This window comes from Canis lupus, chromosome X, assembly GCF_003254725.2.
Source record: "Canis lupus dingo isolate Sandy chromosome X, ASM325472v2, whole genome shotgun sequence".
NCBI classification, from domain to species: domain Eukaryota; kingdom Metazoa; phylum Chordata; class Mammalia; order Carnivora; family Canidae; genus Canis; species Canis lupus.
The window spans coordinates 6320487-6335876 of NC_064281.1; the positions used below are offsets into that span (position 1 = coordinate 6320487).

Genomic DNA, 15390 nt, shown 5'->3' on the forward strand with positions numbered 1-15390 from the left:
GGCTCCCTGCATGGAGCCTGCTTCTCCCTCTGCCTGTGTCTCTGCCCCCCCCCCCGTCTCTATGAATAAATAAATAATCTTAAAAAAAAATCCCACTTCCTACCATTGCCATTTCCTGACCCCTGACCACCCCCATCGAACGAACAACTCCACCTTTTCTGTAACCTTCCAGAGTATCTTTCCTCTTACCTCCGTTTTCATTTTTCACCCACTGTCCACCAGCCAGGCACTCCTCATATCTTGCCAGGGCTGTTTCCGTTGTCACGGCTTTGCCATAGTCACGGAGCTAACATTTATTGAGCACTTACGGTGTGCCACGCACGATTCTGAGGACATGACGAATAAAACCATTAACCCGTCGGAAGCAGATACAGCTGCATTTACGTGTCCAACGGGAAAGCCCAGGCCTGGAGTGGACATTGACCTGCTCAAGTCCCGTCGCTGGAAGTCCTAGAGCTAGGATTCAGAGCGGGCCACCGGGCTCCAGAATCCTCCTCTTTTATTTTATTTTATTTTTTCAAAAGATTTTATTTGTTTATTCATGAGAGACACAAGCAGAGGGAGAAGCAGGCTCCATGCAGGGAGCCCAATGTGGGACTCAATCCCAGGATCCTGGGATCACGTCCTGAGCTGAAGGCTCAACCACTGAGCCACGCAGGTGTTTTGAATCTTCCTCTTTTAAACAGTTCTTGGTTCTGTTAAGTGTGATCATCGATTCACTTTCTGACCCGAAACTCTGCCTTCCTGGAATGGACCCCACTCAGCCCGGACCCTTTGTCATTTTTGTACGTTGCTGAATGTGGTCTGTTAATACCGTGTTTGATACATTCGCGTTTATCTTACTGGGAGAAACTGGGGTGTCCTGTTCCTTTTTGAATGTCCTTGTCAGTTGTGGGTATCAGGCTTTGCTGGCCTCATCAAACAAGTTGACCGACCCAGAATTGCTTTCCTGGGGACCTTTTGGCCCTATTCCTGAGGCCAGATCTCTCCTCTGGATCCGGGTAGAAGGAATTTTCTTTCAAGTTTAGATACTTTTGTGTCTGTCGCAGCTCTTTGTGCCGTCTTTATAGGAGAGAAGCAGCCTTTACATGAGATTTAGTGTGCAGGCCCCTGTGCAGGCCTCTTAGCGGAATGTGGGGCCCTCCCCCCGTACCTGTAACCCAGAGTGTGTGTCCAGTGCATGTTCTTCACGTCTTTCTCCCTTGGCAAGTGTCTGTGGCCCTCCATGTCTCAGTGCGTGTTTGCCAGCCTCAGCTGTGTGTATCCCATCTGTAGCATGTTGGGCACATTTTATTAAAATTGATGAGTATTTTTCATAAGTTGAAACAGTTCCTTAGATGTGCCAGGCAGTTGGATTTGCACGATATACACGAAAATAAATGACTTAGATACTAAGATGTTTGCCCCTGTGCTACCTCAACTGACTGGGGTACTGTCAGAGGGTGTGGGTGCCAACAGGGAGGCCTCGCCGTCCTGGGATAGAGCAGCCGTCGTGGTCTTCATGCCCTGGAATCTCCCGAGGGTTGTCCTTTGCGTGGTGGCACCGTGCTAGGTGCTAGGGTGGGAAGGGCAGACGAGAAGAGGGAGCCTTCCCCCTCCTCCTCGCCTAGGAGGGCCATCTGTTGGAGGCTGCTAAGTGTAACATTGCAAGTGTGTGCGGAGGGAGCTCGACCCCCTGACAGGGCACAGAGAGGAGGTGGCGTGGAGCTGGGTCTTGAGCTAGGATTTTTCAAGCAAGTCAAGGGACAGAACGTTGCGAGCCCAATCCAGAAGGTGGGTCAAGGAAGGCCCTGAGACTTAGCAGAGGGTTCAGGGAGTAGGAGCCACCTTGGTGAGAGGGACAAGAAAATACTGGGAGGTTGGGCTGGCCACACGTTCGTGGCAGGTGGAAACACTCGAGCCCTGTGCATTTGGAAGCCGTGGATTCCTTTCGTTTGGTTTAACTGAACAAAATTTTGTATTTTATTTAAATTCAGTTAATTAACATACAATGTATTATTGGTTTCAGAGGTAGAGTTCAGTGATTCATCAGCTGCATGTAACACCCAGTGCTCATCACATCACCTGTCCTCACCCAGTGACCCCGTCCCCCCACCTCTGCTCCAGCAAACCTTGGTTTGTCTCCTGAGTTAAGAGTCTCTTAGGATTTCTCTCCCTCCCTGATGTTGTCTTACTATATTTTCCCTTTCTTCCCCTATGTTCATCTGTTCAGTTTCTTAAATCCTACATATGAGTGATTTTGTATTTGTATTTGTCTTTCTCTGATTGACTTACTTTGCTTCATATAGTTCCATCCATGTCATGAAATCTTGCAAATGGCAAGACTTTACTCTTTGATGGCTGAGTAATATTCCATTGTGTGTCTGTCTGTCTATCTATAACACATCTTCTTTTTCCAGTCATGTTGATTCCTTTTTGAAAGTAAACCCAGAGGTAGTGTGAGTAAAGGATGAGTGAACACGGGAGAATCTACCCAAATGGTGGCTATTGAGACTACTTACCAAGCGGGGGACATGCCTTCTGTTGTGTGAGGTAAAGAAGCGGGGTACAGAATTGTATGATCGCAAGAATTAACATAAAAACTAATTGGCACAGAGAAAGGGGCTGACAGCAGCCGTATCAGGTGTAGAACCAGAACCATGGGAGTTACTTTCTCCGTCTTCCAAATCGCTTTCTCTGTTTTTCCCAAAGTCATACGTTAGTTTTTAAGGTTTAAAAATTTTTAATGCCGCTCTCCATTGTGAACCTCCCCGGCTTGGCCTCCAAGCTCCTACGGTTTGCAGATTTCTGAATGTCGAGTCCCCGGGGTTCAGACTGGCGGGGGCTCTGGTGCCAGCAGGTGGCACGTCTGCGCCTTGCGTTTCTGCACATCCTTCTGGAGGCTTCTGACGCTTCCCACCACAGAGCCCTGTGAACCCGGGCGGGACAGCGGCCTTCCTCGCCAGGCCGCCTCTCCCCAGCCAGTTGTTGGCTCGGGAGGAAGTAGCGACGTTAGTTTATAACCTGACTAATGCCTTCCCCTCCTGGATGTTTCCCATGTTGAGAGGATATTAAAATCTTGGCAGGGTGCGCGGTCTGCAAAAGTCAGAGGCCCGCGCTGTACTCAGCCGCCACCCTTGGGGTCCGGGCCAGATGTTATAAGTGAAACCCTATTTTAACGAGGCCCTTCTGGTATTTCTTTTGGGCGCCATCCAAGACAGTTCCATTTTACACCAAAGTCCATGTTATGGCGGGTCATCTAGAACAGGTCTGCAGCCCATAAAGATGTTCTCGCTGCATGCGGTTTTCTGTGGCAGGATGTCAGAGCAAAAGGAGAGAAAGTGAGGGCTGGGTCTTAAGGATTTTTTTTTTTTAAGTTAAAAAATATCGTGAAGCTGATATGAACACGTGCAGCGATTGAGACTGCAAAATCGAAAAGAATTCTCGACATAGTTTTATGCTTTTCACCATGGGTAATAGGAGAGTTTACGTATAAGAATTGCTTCTTGGGCAGAAAACGTAACGCTCCGGTGAGACTCATCCATCACTTCCGAAAAGGGGAAGTGAACCGACAGCAAATGAGCTTCCAGAGATGAGGGTATGTGATTTTTACTCTCCCGCCTTTTGTGTTGACGGCTTCCAGCTCCATGTGCATGTGTCTGGTTTTTCTGCCCCAGCTCCCACGTCCTCACCCTTGGCCTCCCTCCCATCTGTATTTTTTTTTAAGATTTTATTTATTTATTCATGATAGACATCGAAAGAGAGGGAGAGGCAGAGACACGGGCAGAGGGAGAAGCAGGCTCCATCCAGAGAACCCGACGCAGGACTCGATCCCAGGTCTCCAGGATCAGGCCCTGGGCCAAAGGCAGGCGCCAAACCGCTGAGCCACCCAGGGATCCCCCCATCTGTATTTTGATCAGCGCCCGCCCCCCCTTCAGTCACCCTGATCCCACACTGAGAGGACGGCGGGCAGGGTGCCAGGCAGCTGTGCTCCTGCTGCGGACCCTTTGCGAGCCGGGACACGCGGACCTGCCGCGAGTGGGGATGTTCCAGGCATGTCCGGATTCGGAGATACCGAGGAGGTGCCAGGTCAGCTGGCAACACATGGTCCTGTTTCACGGTGACTTGTAAGATCCGTGCTCTGGAGCCCGCAAGGTCGGATGGGCGTGCGGTCATTTCCGTTCCGTTGCTGCCCAGCGAGAGGCGCCCCCCCGGGTCCCCGGCCTCCGGGAGTTGGGGGGATCCATCCCTCTCCGGGGCGGGAGCCTCTCCTGCTGTGTGGCCGCTCGGGCACCCCTGTGACTTCCAGTCGTCTGGGTTTGGTGGGACACCGTGGTCATCTTAGCCTCTACGCAGACTTTCAGAGGAGAAAGGGACCGGGAGTCGTTTCACTCCGCCTGTTCGCTGGGCGGGCGGCAGGCGGCCAGTGTGGACAGACCCCCTCGCGCCCGGGAAGGGGCCGTGGGCGCGGTGGCCGCCGGCTGGGCTGAACGTGTAGTGCGGATGGCGCGGAGATGGCGAGATGGCCCGCTGCCTCTTTCTCACAAGGCACCATTCGGAATGAGTAGAGGTTTCTTTTTTTCTTTTTCTTTTTCTTTTCCTCTTTTCTTTTTTAAAAGATTTTATTTATTTACTCATGAAGGGGGGGAGGCAGGGACACAGGCAGGGGGAGAAGCAGGCTCCATGCAGGGAGCCTGACGTGGGACTCGATCCCAGGTCCCCAGGATCACACCCTGGGCTGCAGGCGGCGCTAAACCGCTGGGCCACCCGGGCTGCCCAGAGTGGAGGTTTCTGAGCGGCTTCCAGGGTTCCACAGTGTGTGGTTAAGGGCGCAGACTCGGGACCCACACGGCCACCTCCTCGCCGTGTGCCCTTGGGGGAATCACTGAACTGCTCTGTGACTCAGTTTCCCCATCAGTAACATGGAGGTCATAAGCCTAACTCCTAGGTTGTTGCCACCTCTGAGCTACTGCGTTTATTTATTTATTTATTTATTTTTTATGATAGTCACACACACAGAGAGAGAGAGAGAGAGGCAGAGGGAGAAGCAGGCTGCAGGCAGGGAGCCAGACATGGGGCTCGATCCCGGGTCTCCAGGATCATGCCGCAGGCTGAAGGCGGCGCTAAACCGCTGCGCCACCTGGGCTGCCCCATAATCGTTTTTAAATCCAGGTATACACACGGCCATACACACATCCTCTTTGGTGCTTTTCTGAACCGTTGCTTGAACGGCAGGCAGAGGTGTTTAAAGACTGTTCTCCTTCTCTTACGCTTGTGCTCAACCCTTAATTCCTGTCCTCCTCCAGCCGTCTTACTCTGAAAGCAGCAAGGACTCAGTTTTGTTCAGTGTCTCCTCGCCCCTCCTTTCCATCAGCCTGAGTGGTTCTCTTAGCCTTCCTTGAGTTTTCTTGATGTACGTCCATCTGCAGCTGCGGCCCCGACCCCGGGGAGGCTGCTCTGCCTGTTAGGAAGGGAATCTGGAAGGGCTTCCTCCCTTCTAGAAGGTTCCACCTTCCCAGAAGTCAGGAGGTGCAGATGAATGGAGGCCACTGCCCAGTGACTGGGTAACTGGGTGACTGGTGACCTTGGACCAGCAGGAGGGCAGCCCCTCCCTCCTGCCAGGACAGGCGAGACTTCTGTGGAGCACAGAGGCCTGGCCACACCCATGACCACTGAGCAGGTGTCAGTGGTGGTGACAGGGGTTCGGGAGCTGGCTGTTGGAACTGGGCCCAGTTCCGGCTTTGTTACCCAGAGCCTCCCATGTGCTGCAGGCTGTGGGGCACGGGCCTGGCCTCCAGCCGTTAGATGCTGTAGCACCCCTCCACGCACGCACATGCACGTGCACACACAAACACTTACCCACACACCCAACACACCCACACACCCCCAAACACATATACACACACTCCTGGGGCAGCCAAACACACATGCCCATACCCTACACACACCCCTGGGGCAGGTACACAAACACACACACTCCACATACATCTACACATACACCCCACACACACCCCTGGTGGAACCAAACATACCCCACACCCGTGCACACACCCCAGCAGCCCCCCACACACACACACTCACACTCCCTGCAGACACAGCCCTCCCCCGGGGCAGCCAAAACTGTTTGTGGCCATTGCCCACGTGTGTCCCTGGGGGCCGGAGTCGTCCGCCCTTGGGAACCATGAACCGCCGTTCTAGAGCGAGCCCAGAATGAGCAGAGTCACTGTGCAGGGACGCAGGAGGCGGGTTCGAGCTTTGGTCACAGAGGCAGCGGCTCCCCCCGTGTCAGGGTGACTTCCGGGCCGTGCTCAGCTGGGGAGGTGTCAGGGGTGCGGGGGCCTGGCCCGGCTGCAGGCTCTCGAGAACGCCAGACCCGTTGAGGCGGGTCAGCCACGTGACCGGGAGGGCTTCGTGTTAGGGCGCGTGGTGTCCGTAGATCGGTGGGCCACTGCCCGGCACAGAGGACGCTCTCCCTCGCCATCCCCGCCCCGTCACCCCCACGTTGCCAGGTGTCACGGAGGAGCGTCTTGTGCCTCTGGGCCGCCCTAGCAAAGTCGCACACGCCGAGTGGCAGAGAAGCAGCAGACGCGCTGAGTTCTCAGTCCCAGTAAAACTTTATTTGCAGCTACAAGCGGTGGGCCAGACTTGGCCTGGGGGCCTCTCTCTGCCCTCCGCTTGATCCAGACAGTTAGGGTTCAGCACGCCCCTTGGCCTTGGGTGGCTGTCTACATCCAAGTATGCACGTTCATTAAATATTTAATGAAGAGCCTGCTCTTGAAGATGCCTCAAATTGGAGCCCTTGGCATTTGTTTCAGCTGAAGATGCAAAACCACCCTCACCGCTGCCCGGGTAGGTATTACACGTCTGCTTTTCTCTGCCAGGTAAGCAGTACTTTTTAAGGGCCAGAGAGTGATCATTTAGCAGGTTTTGCTGGTGGATCGGGCCGCCGTTAGCTGGACAGAATGGTTCGGTGTTCAACTAACTCAGGTGGTTTGTGAAGCCGTTTGCGAAAGAGGTATGGTCGGCGGTGTGGTAATTGCAAGAAACGGAAAACACGTACTTGGTTTTAAATCTATTTTTATTGCCTAGTTGGGCGAGACAAATGCATGTGCACGCTCTTTTCCTCCCTCGTGAGGAAAACAGAAAGGACTTTACCCTTGGAGGTCTTGCCTCACTTTGTAGAAAATGTAGCGCTTATTTTAAACCTTTCCCGGTTTGTCACGTTTCTCACGGTTACACCCTTTTTCTCCCCCTTGGAAACACTCTCGCCTCATCTGGTTGTTCCTCGTTACCGTGTGTTTGGTGAATTCTCTGACCAAGCGCATATAGACGGTGTCTTGGTCCTGCTCTTCACTGGCAACTGTCCACCCGTTGTGTTTATAAATCAAGCGGAAATGTGAGTCGACTGTAGATAGTGTCCTCTGGGGGGTTCGGTTTCTCTAGGTTACCGGTGATCGGCCATGGCAGGGTCAATTAGGCAGTATCTGGAGACGCTGTGCGTCGTCATGACCCAGAGGAGGTGCCAGCAGCATCCAGGGGGCCAGGGGTGCTGGTCAGCGTCCTACAACACCCAGGATGGCGCTCCCCACAACAAGGAATGAGCTGGCCTCACTGTCCGTCATGCCACAGCTTGAGAGATTCAGCAGGGATACCTCTTACTAAGTAGGGGACAGGCCTGCTGGCTTCGGTCACGACCCCAGACTGGCTGAACGTTGGACACCAGGGACACTAATGCGTTGCCCCCGCACAGAGCTTTCCTCGAGGTACCACCGAGCTCTCTCTTCTCCCTCTTAACAACTTCCACATCTGCCATTGGGCCAGTCCTGACTGTTTCCATCTCTGTCGTTGACATAATGAGCTTTATTCCTACTGCTGTCCCCTTGGGAGGAAGAAGAGCTGCAGGAAACCTGAGGAGGCACTTATTAGCCTCGGAGTCCAGTTGGGAGGAGTGGGGCGCTGGTGGTGGAGGCTGGGCCAGTCCCGGCGGAGCAGCATCCTGCCTGGAGGTGTCAGTCTCCCCAGATGGCGCCTTACGCAACACGTTGGCGCACGGCAGGGCTCCAAGAACCAGGGCCTAGGAGAAAGGGCTCAAGCAGGCCTTGCATACGTGGTCAGTGGGCCTCCCCGCTTCCACGATGAATGCGTGTCGGGTCTACAAAATATCCGAGTGACCGTTTCGTCCGGTGTCATCACTGCACAAACGAGGATACGTCAAGAAGGAATGTCTCCACTGGTCCGTGGTCTTCTATACATTCAAAAATGTGTGCAGGCCTGCTGCTCTCACATCTGGTTCTCCCATTAGCTCCTTGAGGTACTTTTTATCCCCACACCATAGAAAAGGAAACAGGGGCCCAGCCAAATGAAGTGAGTTGGCCCAGGCACTCATTGGGGGATCAAGGATGGACCCAGTGGTCCAGATTGTTCCTGACATTCTCTGCACCTGGCCCTTCTGCTTGCCTCGATGAAATCAGGTTGGCCAGAAGCCACGAGGAAAGTCTTCAAAACAAATGGATTAAAAAAAATCATTGAGGGATGCCTGGGTGGCTGAGCATCTGCCTCCAGCTCAGGGCGTGATTCCAGGTCTGGGGATCGAGTCCCGCATCGGGCTCCCCACGGGAGCCTGCTTCTCCCTCTCTCTGCCTCTCTCTGTGTCTCTCATGAATAAACAAGCAAACAAGTCTTTAAAAAACAAAAAAGCCATTGATTCAGAGGCCACTCGTGGATTCGCCTGGAGAGGAAACGCGGCTCACGGAAGTTCATAAGCAAATAGGAGACTGTCTCTGCAATGCAAGGGAACATGGCCAGGTGCCGGGCATGGTTTTCTGTTCCCTCCAGGAGAGGACACGAGTTGTCACCACCGACGCTCAAGGTCCCGGCACTCTGTGCACCTCTTCGCTAGTCCTTGTTTTGCTTTGGTGGGGCCGGGCCTGCGGTGCCTCTCTCGGCCCCCGCGGCCTTCACCCCGCGGCCACCTGGCCTCACTCGGGGGGCTTCCTCGGGCCTCGGGGGCCAAACCGGGGCGCCCCTGTACCCCCCCGGACATCGTGGAGCTTTGGGTCAGAGTTGGGCTTACCCCTCGTCCCCTGCAGGCTGCGCTGCCCCCACAGGGCCGCCGGTGCCACCCCGGGACGGAAGGATCTGGAGCGGGCGCTGCGGGCGCCGTGGGTGCCGCGGGTGCTGCGGGTGCTGCAGTCCCGGAGCCTGCAGTGGCAAGCGTGCCTGTCACGTGCGCCGCCCCCGGGCCCCCTGCGGCCTTGGCCGCTACCCGCCTGCGCAGGCCCCCCTGCCTGAGGCAGCAGCGTGCTCGGGGTCCGCCGTCGCGTGGCCGGACGCCACGGGAGAGCGTGAGGGAGGGAGGGCCGTCGGCCGTGTTGGCCTCCCCCAAGTTGTTACGCTGGACTCCCAGCCCCCGTGATGGCATCGGGAGGGGGCGCCCGGGGGGGCTCCGGGTGAGGACCGCCGTCCGGGAACCAGAAACCGGCCCTCACCGGCCCTCAGTGTGTACCGAGATCTGGGACTCGGGCCTCCGGAACCGCGAGACGAGGTGTCTGTCTGTCTGTACGTCCCCGCCTGCCGCTGAGCCCCGAGGCTTGACCTCCCTGCGCGCCGTCCCCGCGTCACGGACCGGACCCTCCTCGCCGGGGCCCTTGCGGGCGGCGCGGCCTGGCGGGCTGGGAGTGGGGCCCCGCTGCCCGGCTTTGAGGTGTGAGGGGGCGGGGCCTGCCGGTGACCCCGGATCTCGAGACCGCCGCACCCCGGGTGGCAAAGCACAGGGCTCGGGGAGGCCCGAGCGGGTGCTGGCAGGTGCCTGCGGTGTGCATCAGCCCTGCGTGGGGTGGGCCCGCCGCGCGCTTTCTCGAGAGAGCAGGAGACCCAGTGTCCGGCCCTGTTAGCCGCTCAAGACACGGACGGAGAACGGGGGGCCCCCGAGTGGGGCCAACGGCCAGGAAGAGTTCAGAGTTCTTCAGAGGCCGAGATCACTGTGGCCCCGAGTGCAAGGCGAAGGTTCCAGGCAGGGGGGAGTCGGGCCCCAACCTACGTGGTCCCGCTCCATCCTCTGACCTAGGCCTTGCCTTGTCTGCACCTTCCCTGCACCTGGCCTGTAAAAGCATGGAGGTAAGGCGTCTGGCATGGCACAGGCCCAGGGGGTGGTCACTGGTTAACTGGGGGTGCTGGTTCTGTGGTGGCCCGAGGGGTGGGGGAAGGGTAGGAGACGGGAGGCAAGGGAAGGCCAGAGGGGAGGCCCTTGTAAAGTGCCCTTGCTGCTGGCCTTGGGAGAGCGGAGGGGGTGGGGGGCAGTAGGGGCCTCGGGGGCCTCTGGGGGCTGGTCTCGGGTGGCTCACGTGGGCACGGCGGTTACATAAGGAGGTTGGAAGCCTCTATGCGGCCGATTGTAACAGTAACGGTTGCTGACACAGGACTCGAGGAAATAAGTAAAGCACACGTTTTAAATATTCCTCATAATCGGGCACTGGGGGACGAGCGGCGGGTTGGGGAGCAGCAGACAGTAGGCAGAAAAGGCGAGGACCGTGCAGACACAACGGCCTTTCCTGGAGGAACAGTCCCATCTGCTGGGCACTGCGTTTATTGCAACGGCTGGTCGTATTTTGCTCAAGGGAGGCGGGGAGCCAATGATGTGGAATCTGATGGAAACTGGGGCCTGGGCGATGCCCATCAGTCTGGCTTCTGAAGGCGGAATGCTAGCGGTGTGGGTGGCCTCGCAGGCCGACAGTGGGGACACCCCGGAGCCCTGCGCAGCCCACCAGCATGTAGGATGAGCCAGTGGTGATGGGACGTGCTCGCGGAGGAGATCCCCTGGGAGCGGGATTCTGGGGACACCCCCACTCCCCCTGCAAGGGAACGGGTGGACAGAGCTGAGGACAAACTACAGCAAGGGGATAACCCTGAGACCAGTCGAATGGGTCCAGCGTTGTGGGACCGGCAGCGTGTAGCCGCATGCGCTGTTGCCGTGGGTGGTGGGCGGGGTGTCCTGCAGGGCAGCTAGTGGGTTCGCCCCCACGACAAGCGCTGCCTTCTGTCTGCCTGACGGACGGACCTTGTAGACAGTGCAGGAGTTCAGAGCCACATGCTGGGAGTGCCCCTGGCCCCGCGCCACCTGCAGCCCGGAGCTGAGCACAGGGGGCTCTGTTACCCCTAAGGCCTGCACCCCCCAAGGATTCCCAGCTCCCGGACACCCCTGGCCGCCCCAGACCGAGGTGGCTGATGGTACCCCCAGCAGACAGAGCTGCCCCCCTGCAGAGAAGGCCTGTGGCAGCTGGGAACTCCAGCCACAACGTGTCCCCTGACTCTTGGAGGAAGGGCCACTGCCGGTACCCGATGGGTCCCCACGTGGCTCCCCACACCCTGCCCCGCCTGCTGCCTCCCTTTCTTGGTTACATGCAGTAACCATCCTGACGAGGGTTGTGAGCCAGCATCTCACAGCCAAGGCGGAAGTGCCAATTACTCGATAAAGTGACTCAAGCCACCCAGTCAGTCCAGAATGTTCTTGTTTTCCTCGGATGCTTGATCGTGTGGTGGCTCGGCGCCCCCTGCTGCGAGCGCTCGGAGCCCGGCCACAGGAAGGCGCCCCGTGTGCGCCCAGCAGGGCCCGGGGTGCGGGGTGAAAGGAGTGGTGGGCACGCGGGAGGGAGCCCGGAGCTGCCCCTCGGGCAGCAGAAACATTTAGCGGGGGGCTCCCGGGGGGTCAGGCGATGGCTCAAGGCATGATCCGGGTGTCCTGGGGCCGAGCGCCGCGCCGCGGGGAGTCTGCTTCTCCCTCCGCCTCTGCTCTTGCTTGTGCGCCCCCCCATCAAATAGATAAATTAAGTATCAAAGTATCAAAAAAATTAAGTATCAGAAAAAAAAGGAAACATTGAGGCAGGGCCAACCGTGCTGTGTTTTGCTGTTTAAAACAGGGAACCTGCTCCACCTCTAAAGCCGTGCGTCCGTCCCCTGCGCGCAGGGCCTCCTGTCTCTGGGCCCGTTCCCCCCGCTTCACCCCACACCTGTAGGTGGGCGTCCCACAGCCAAGGCTGCACCCCCGCCCCGCCCCCGGCTAATTAGGAGCATTTGTACCACCTCTGGGTCTCAGTGGCCGCGCCTCCCGCCACCCTTCTCTTCAGGCCTCACGACCCCCTTTGCCCCGTGTCTCCCGCTGCAGGTTTTTCCCACTCGGCGTTCACGTTCGGTATTGAGAGCCACATCAGCCAGTCCAACATCAATGGGACGCTAGTGCCGCCGGCGGCCCTCATCTCCATCCTGCAGAAGGGACTGCAGTATGTGGAGGCCGAGATCAGCATCAACGAGGTACGTGCGCTCGGGGCGCGGGCGGCGGCCTGGTCCCCGCCGGACAGGACAGCGGGGCCCGAAGCGCTCGCAGCCCTCGTGGCCGCGACGCCTGCTCCGTTCCTCCTGCTGCGGCAAGCCTGTCGTGCTCCGCTTTCTCTTTCGCCTCTACAGACTTTGAAAGTAACAGATCCTGTAGCGTGTCCCCTGTGTTCCCCCAGCAGTTCCCATTACCCCATCTTTGCAAACACCCGAATTTCCACCCGCCCTGTGCACATTGTTCCCTGACGGTGGCCGTCGCCTCCTTCCTCCTGTTAGATTGGGTGCCCGGAGGCCGTGTTCCCCAGCCCCTTGAGGCCCCATCGGGTCTCTTTTCCCCACAAAACAGTCCAGCGTGGGGATGGGAGCGCGTGACCCTCAGGCCCCCGCCAGCGCCCAGATCGTGTGACCCTGCGCTTCCATTTCCCCGTCCCGTGTCCACCTCTCCAACCTGTCGAGAAGCCCTCATGGCTCCTCGTGCTCAGGTTCAAATTCCAACACGTCTCGAGGTGAGTGGGACGTCTTATTTGTGACCTTGATTTGCAGTCATTGAAAAGTGGGGCAGCATGCTTTAGAGTCTAAACTAGGAGGTGTCCTCACTACCCTGGGCCGTTACTGCCTCTGGCTGAGTAGTGGTCCGTTTGAGGCGTGAACAGCTGAAGGAAGGTGACACCCCGTATCACCCCACTTGGTCAACAGCGGCCATGCCACGGCCAGAACCGCAGCATGAAGGTGGCTGATGAGGTGACCAGCTATTTGTTGACACATTTTTGGGGGGTTTCTTACCGTTTCTGTGTTTTCAAATACGATATTGTATCGTGGCCCCAAGTCAGCTGGGTCACATTTCAGGTAGATGGTGTCCTGCTGAGACTCATGCCATCCGATTTTTCCTAATCTCTGAGGTAATTCCAGTTCAGAACGTGCAAACACATGGTTGCACATCTCGCAGCCTCAACCCTGAAGCACTGATTTTTCGTGTGACTCTTCTATTTGGAGCGGTCTCTAAGGAAAGAACTTCCTCCCTCGTTTTTAAGTGTGTGTGGAAATTTTGTCATTGCCGATAGAAGCCAGAGAATCACAAGACGTTGGCTAAAATATGCGTGGGAACTAAACGGTGCTGCTGGCTGTGTCTCATGATATTTAGTGTGTACCCTGGGCCCAAACGGCAGCAGCTGCGTATTTTATTAAGTGGGCTGGACAGGTGCAGGGGCCCCAAAGCCTGAAGGTGCCGGAATCTCTCACTGGGCCTTGAGGTTTCCGGGAGCTACCTCTCCCCGACGAGAGTGAAGCTGTTCACAGACGTCCCACACTGACCGTAGCATCGGGGCAGGGGGGCCCCAGCCCTAGCACTCGGCACATGGGGGCCAGATGAGTGTTCGGTGGGGCGTCCTGTGTCCCCGGGGGTGTTGAGCCCCGTCCCCGGTCCCCCAGGCCATGTGTCGTCCCCTCCACCCCCGCCTACGCTGGATTGCCGGGCATCACTCCGAGCACCCAGGCCTGCCAGTCCCCTGCGGCACCTGCTGCCACCGGGGCTGACAGCGGCCTCCGGCTCTCTCCCCAGGATGGCACGGTGTTTGACGGCCGCCCCATAGAGTCCCTGTCCCTGATCGACGCTGTGATGCCCGACGTGGTGCAGACACGGCAGCAGGCCTTCCGGGAGAAGCTCGCGCAGCAGCAGCAGGCCAGTGCGGCGGCAGCGGCGGCGGCGGCGGCGGCGGCGACAGCGGCCCCGGCGGCCCCGGCGGCTGTTGCCCAGCAGCACCCACCAAAGAACGGGGAGGCCGCGGTGAACGGGGAGGAGAACGGAGCACACGCAATAAGTACGTGCGGGGCTCGGGGGTGGCGAGCTTCCGGCGCCTCCTGTCCGAGCTGCGGGGGGTGGAGAGCTCCCCGAGCATCGCCCGCCGTCCCTGTCCGGGCTCTGCTGGTGGGCACGGTGGGCGTGGAGAGCCTCGCGCACCTTGCATCGAGACCCTGGGCAGGGCGGCCTTTCCGCGCCTACACGTCCTGCTAGGCAGAGAACTCCTCTAACAGCCAGATGTACGTGTGATTCTTGTCCGATGGCAGAGGGTTTCGTTGGCGGAGGCCCCTGGTCCCTCGCACGGCCTTCTGTGCCGAGCCGGTGGGGCCAGCACCCGGGGTAACCGGCAAGCTCAGGGTTAGGGTGACGGCCCCGGGCCCCAGACGGCAGGCATGGCCTGACGCGGTCTTCTCAAAATGCTGGGCTCTCCATCTCTGGCAGGTGATTGCCCTGAAGGACGAGGCCGATCAGAGAACCCAAATTTCTACCCAGAGAACCTGGCTCCACTCTGACAAGTGGCTTATAAACTCCAAGACTGTGTCAGGGTCTGAGCTCAAAGCATGCTCGTGTATACATGTATCATGCGTGGTGTGCATGCGCGTGTGTGCGCAGGGCTTGCTGGCATGCGGCTCGCTGGCCAGCTTCTCAGATGAGGCTGCAGCTTGCAGCCAAGCCCTGTGGCAGGTTGTCACCCCACGGGCACAGGGTGACAAACTCTCTTCAGCTTGAGGATCAGATCCAACAGCAAATGGAAAATCCACATGGTCTGTGATGCAGATTCCATAGAGGAGGGTGACTTGCAGGCCGAGAGTCTAGCTTATGCACGAAAGACTTCTCACCTGGAGCCTCCATAGTCACTGTTGATAACATCCCAAGTGATGGGGCGGGAAAACCAGAAGAAAATCTGTGGCTTGTGCCAGAGTCGGTTTGTCAGCTGTCCACCCACCAAGGTGGGATACAAACCTCAAGTTCTCAAAAATGAAGCAGGAAGAAACTAAGTGTCATTGTTTTCTTAGTCTTCCATCACAGAAACGAATTTGTAATTGGTGAGCTTCAAGAAACCTGTATGTTTGCTGGGATGGAAATTTTGCGGACTTTTAAATTGAACGGATTTCTTTTAAATCTTAGGACAATCTAATGGGGGAGAGGAGAAAATCTTAATGGGTGCGACCGACGCCTGAGTGGCTCAGTCAGTTTGGTGTCCGACTCTTGATCTCAGTTCAGGTTTTGATCTCTGTTGTGAGTTCAAGCCCTGTGTTGGGGTCAATGCTGGGCACAGAGACTAC

The 15390-nt window shown here is 57.3% G+C and overlaps 1 protein-coding gene across 4 annotated transcripts in view; it reads left to right on the forward strand.

The window, feature by feature from the left end:
- The window catches only part of TBL1X (transducin beta like 1 X-linked), a 212465-nt gene that overhangs the window by 174924 nt on the left and 22151 nt on the right, over positions 1-15390 (forward strand). For all 4 annotated transcript variants that reach the window (XM_025436253.3, XM_025436237.3, XM_049107708.1 and 1 more), the window contains 2 exons: positions 12140-12285; positions 13865-14123. In XM_025436253.3, coding sequence (XP_025292038.1) covers positions 12140-12285; positions 13865-14123 — 405 coding nt within the window. The remainder of the gene's footprint in view (positions 1-12139; positions 12286-13864; positions 14124-15390) is intronic.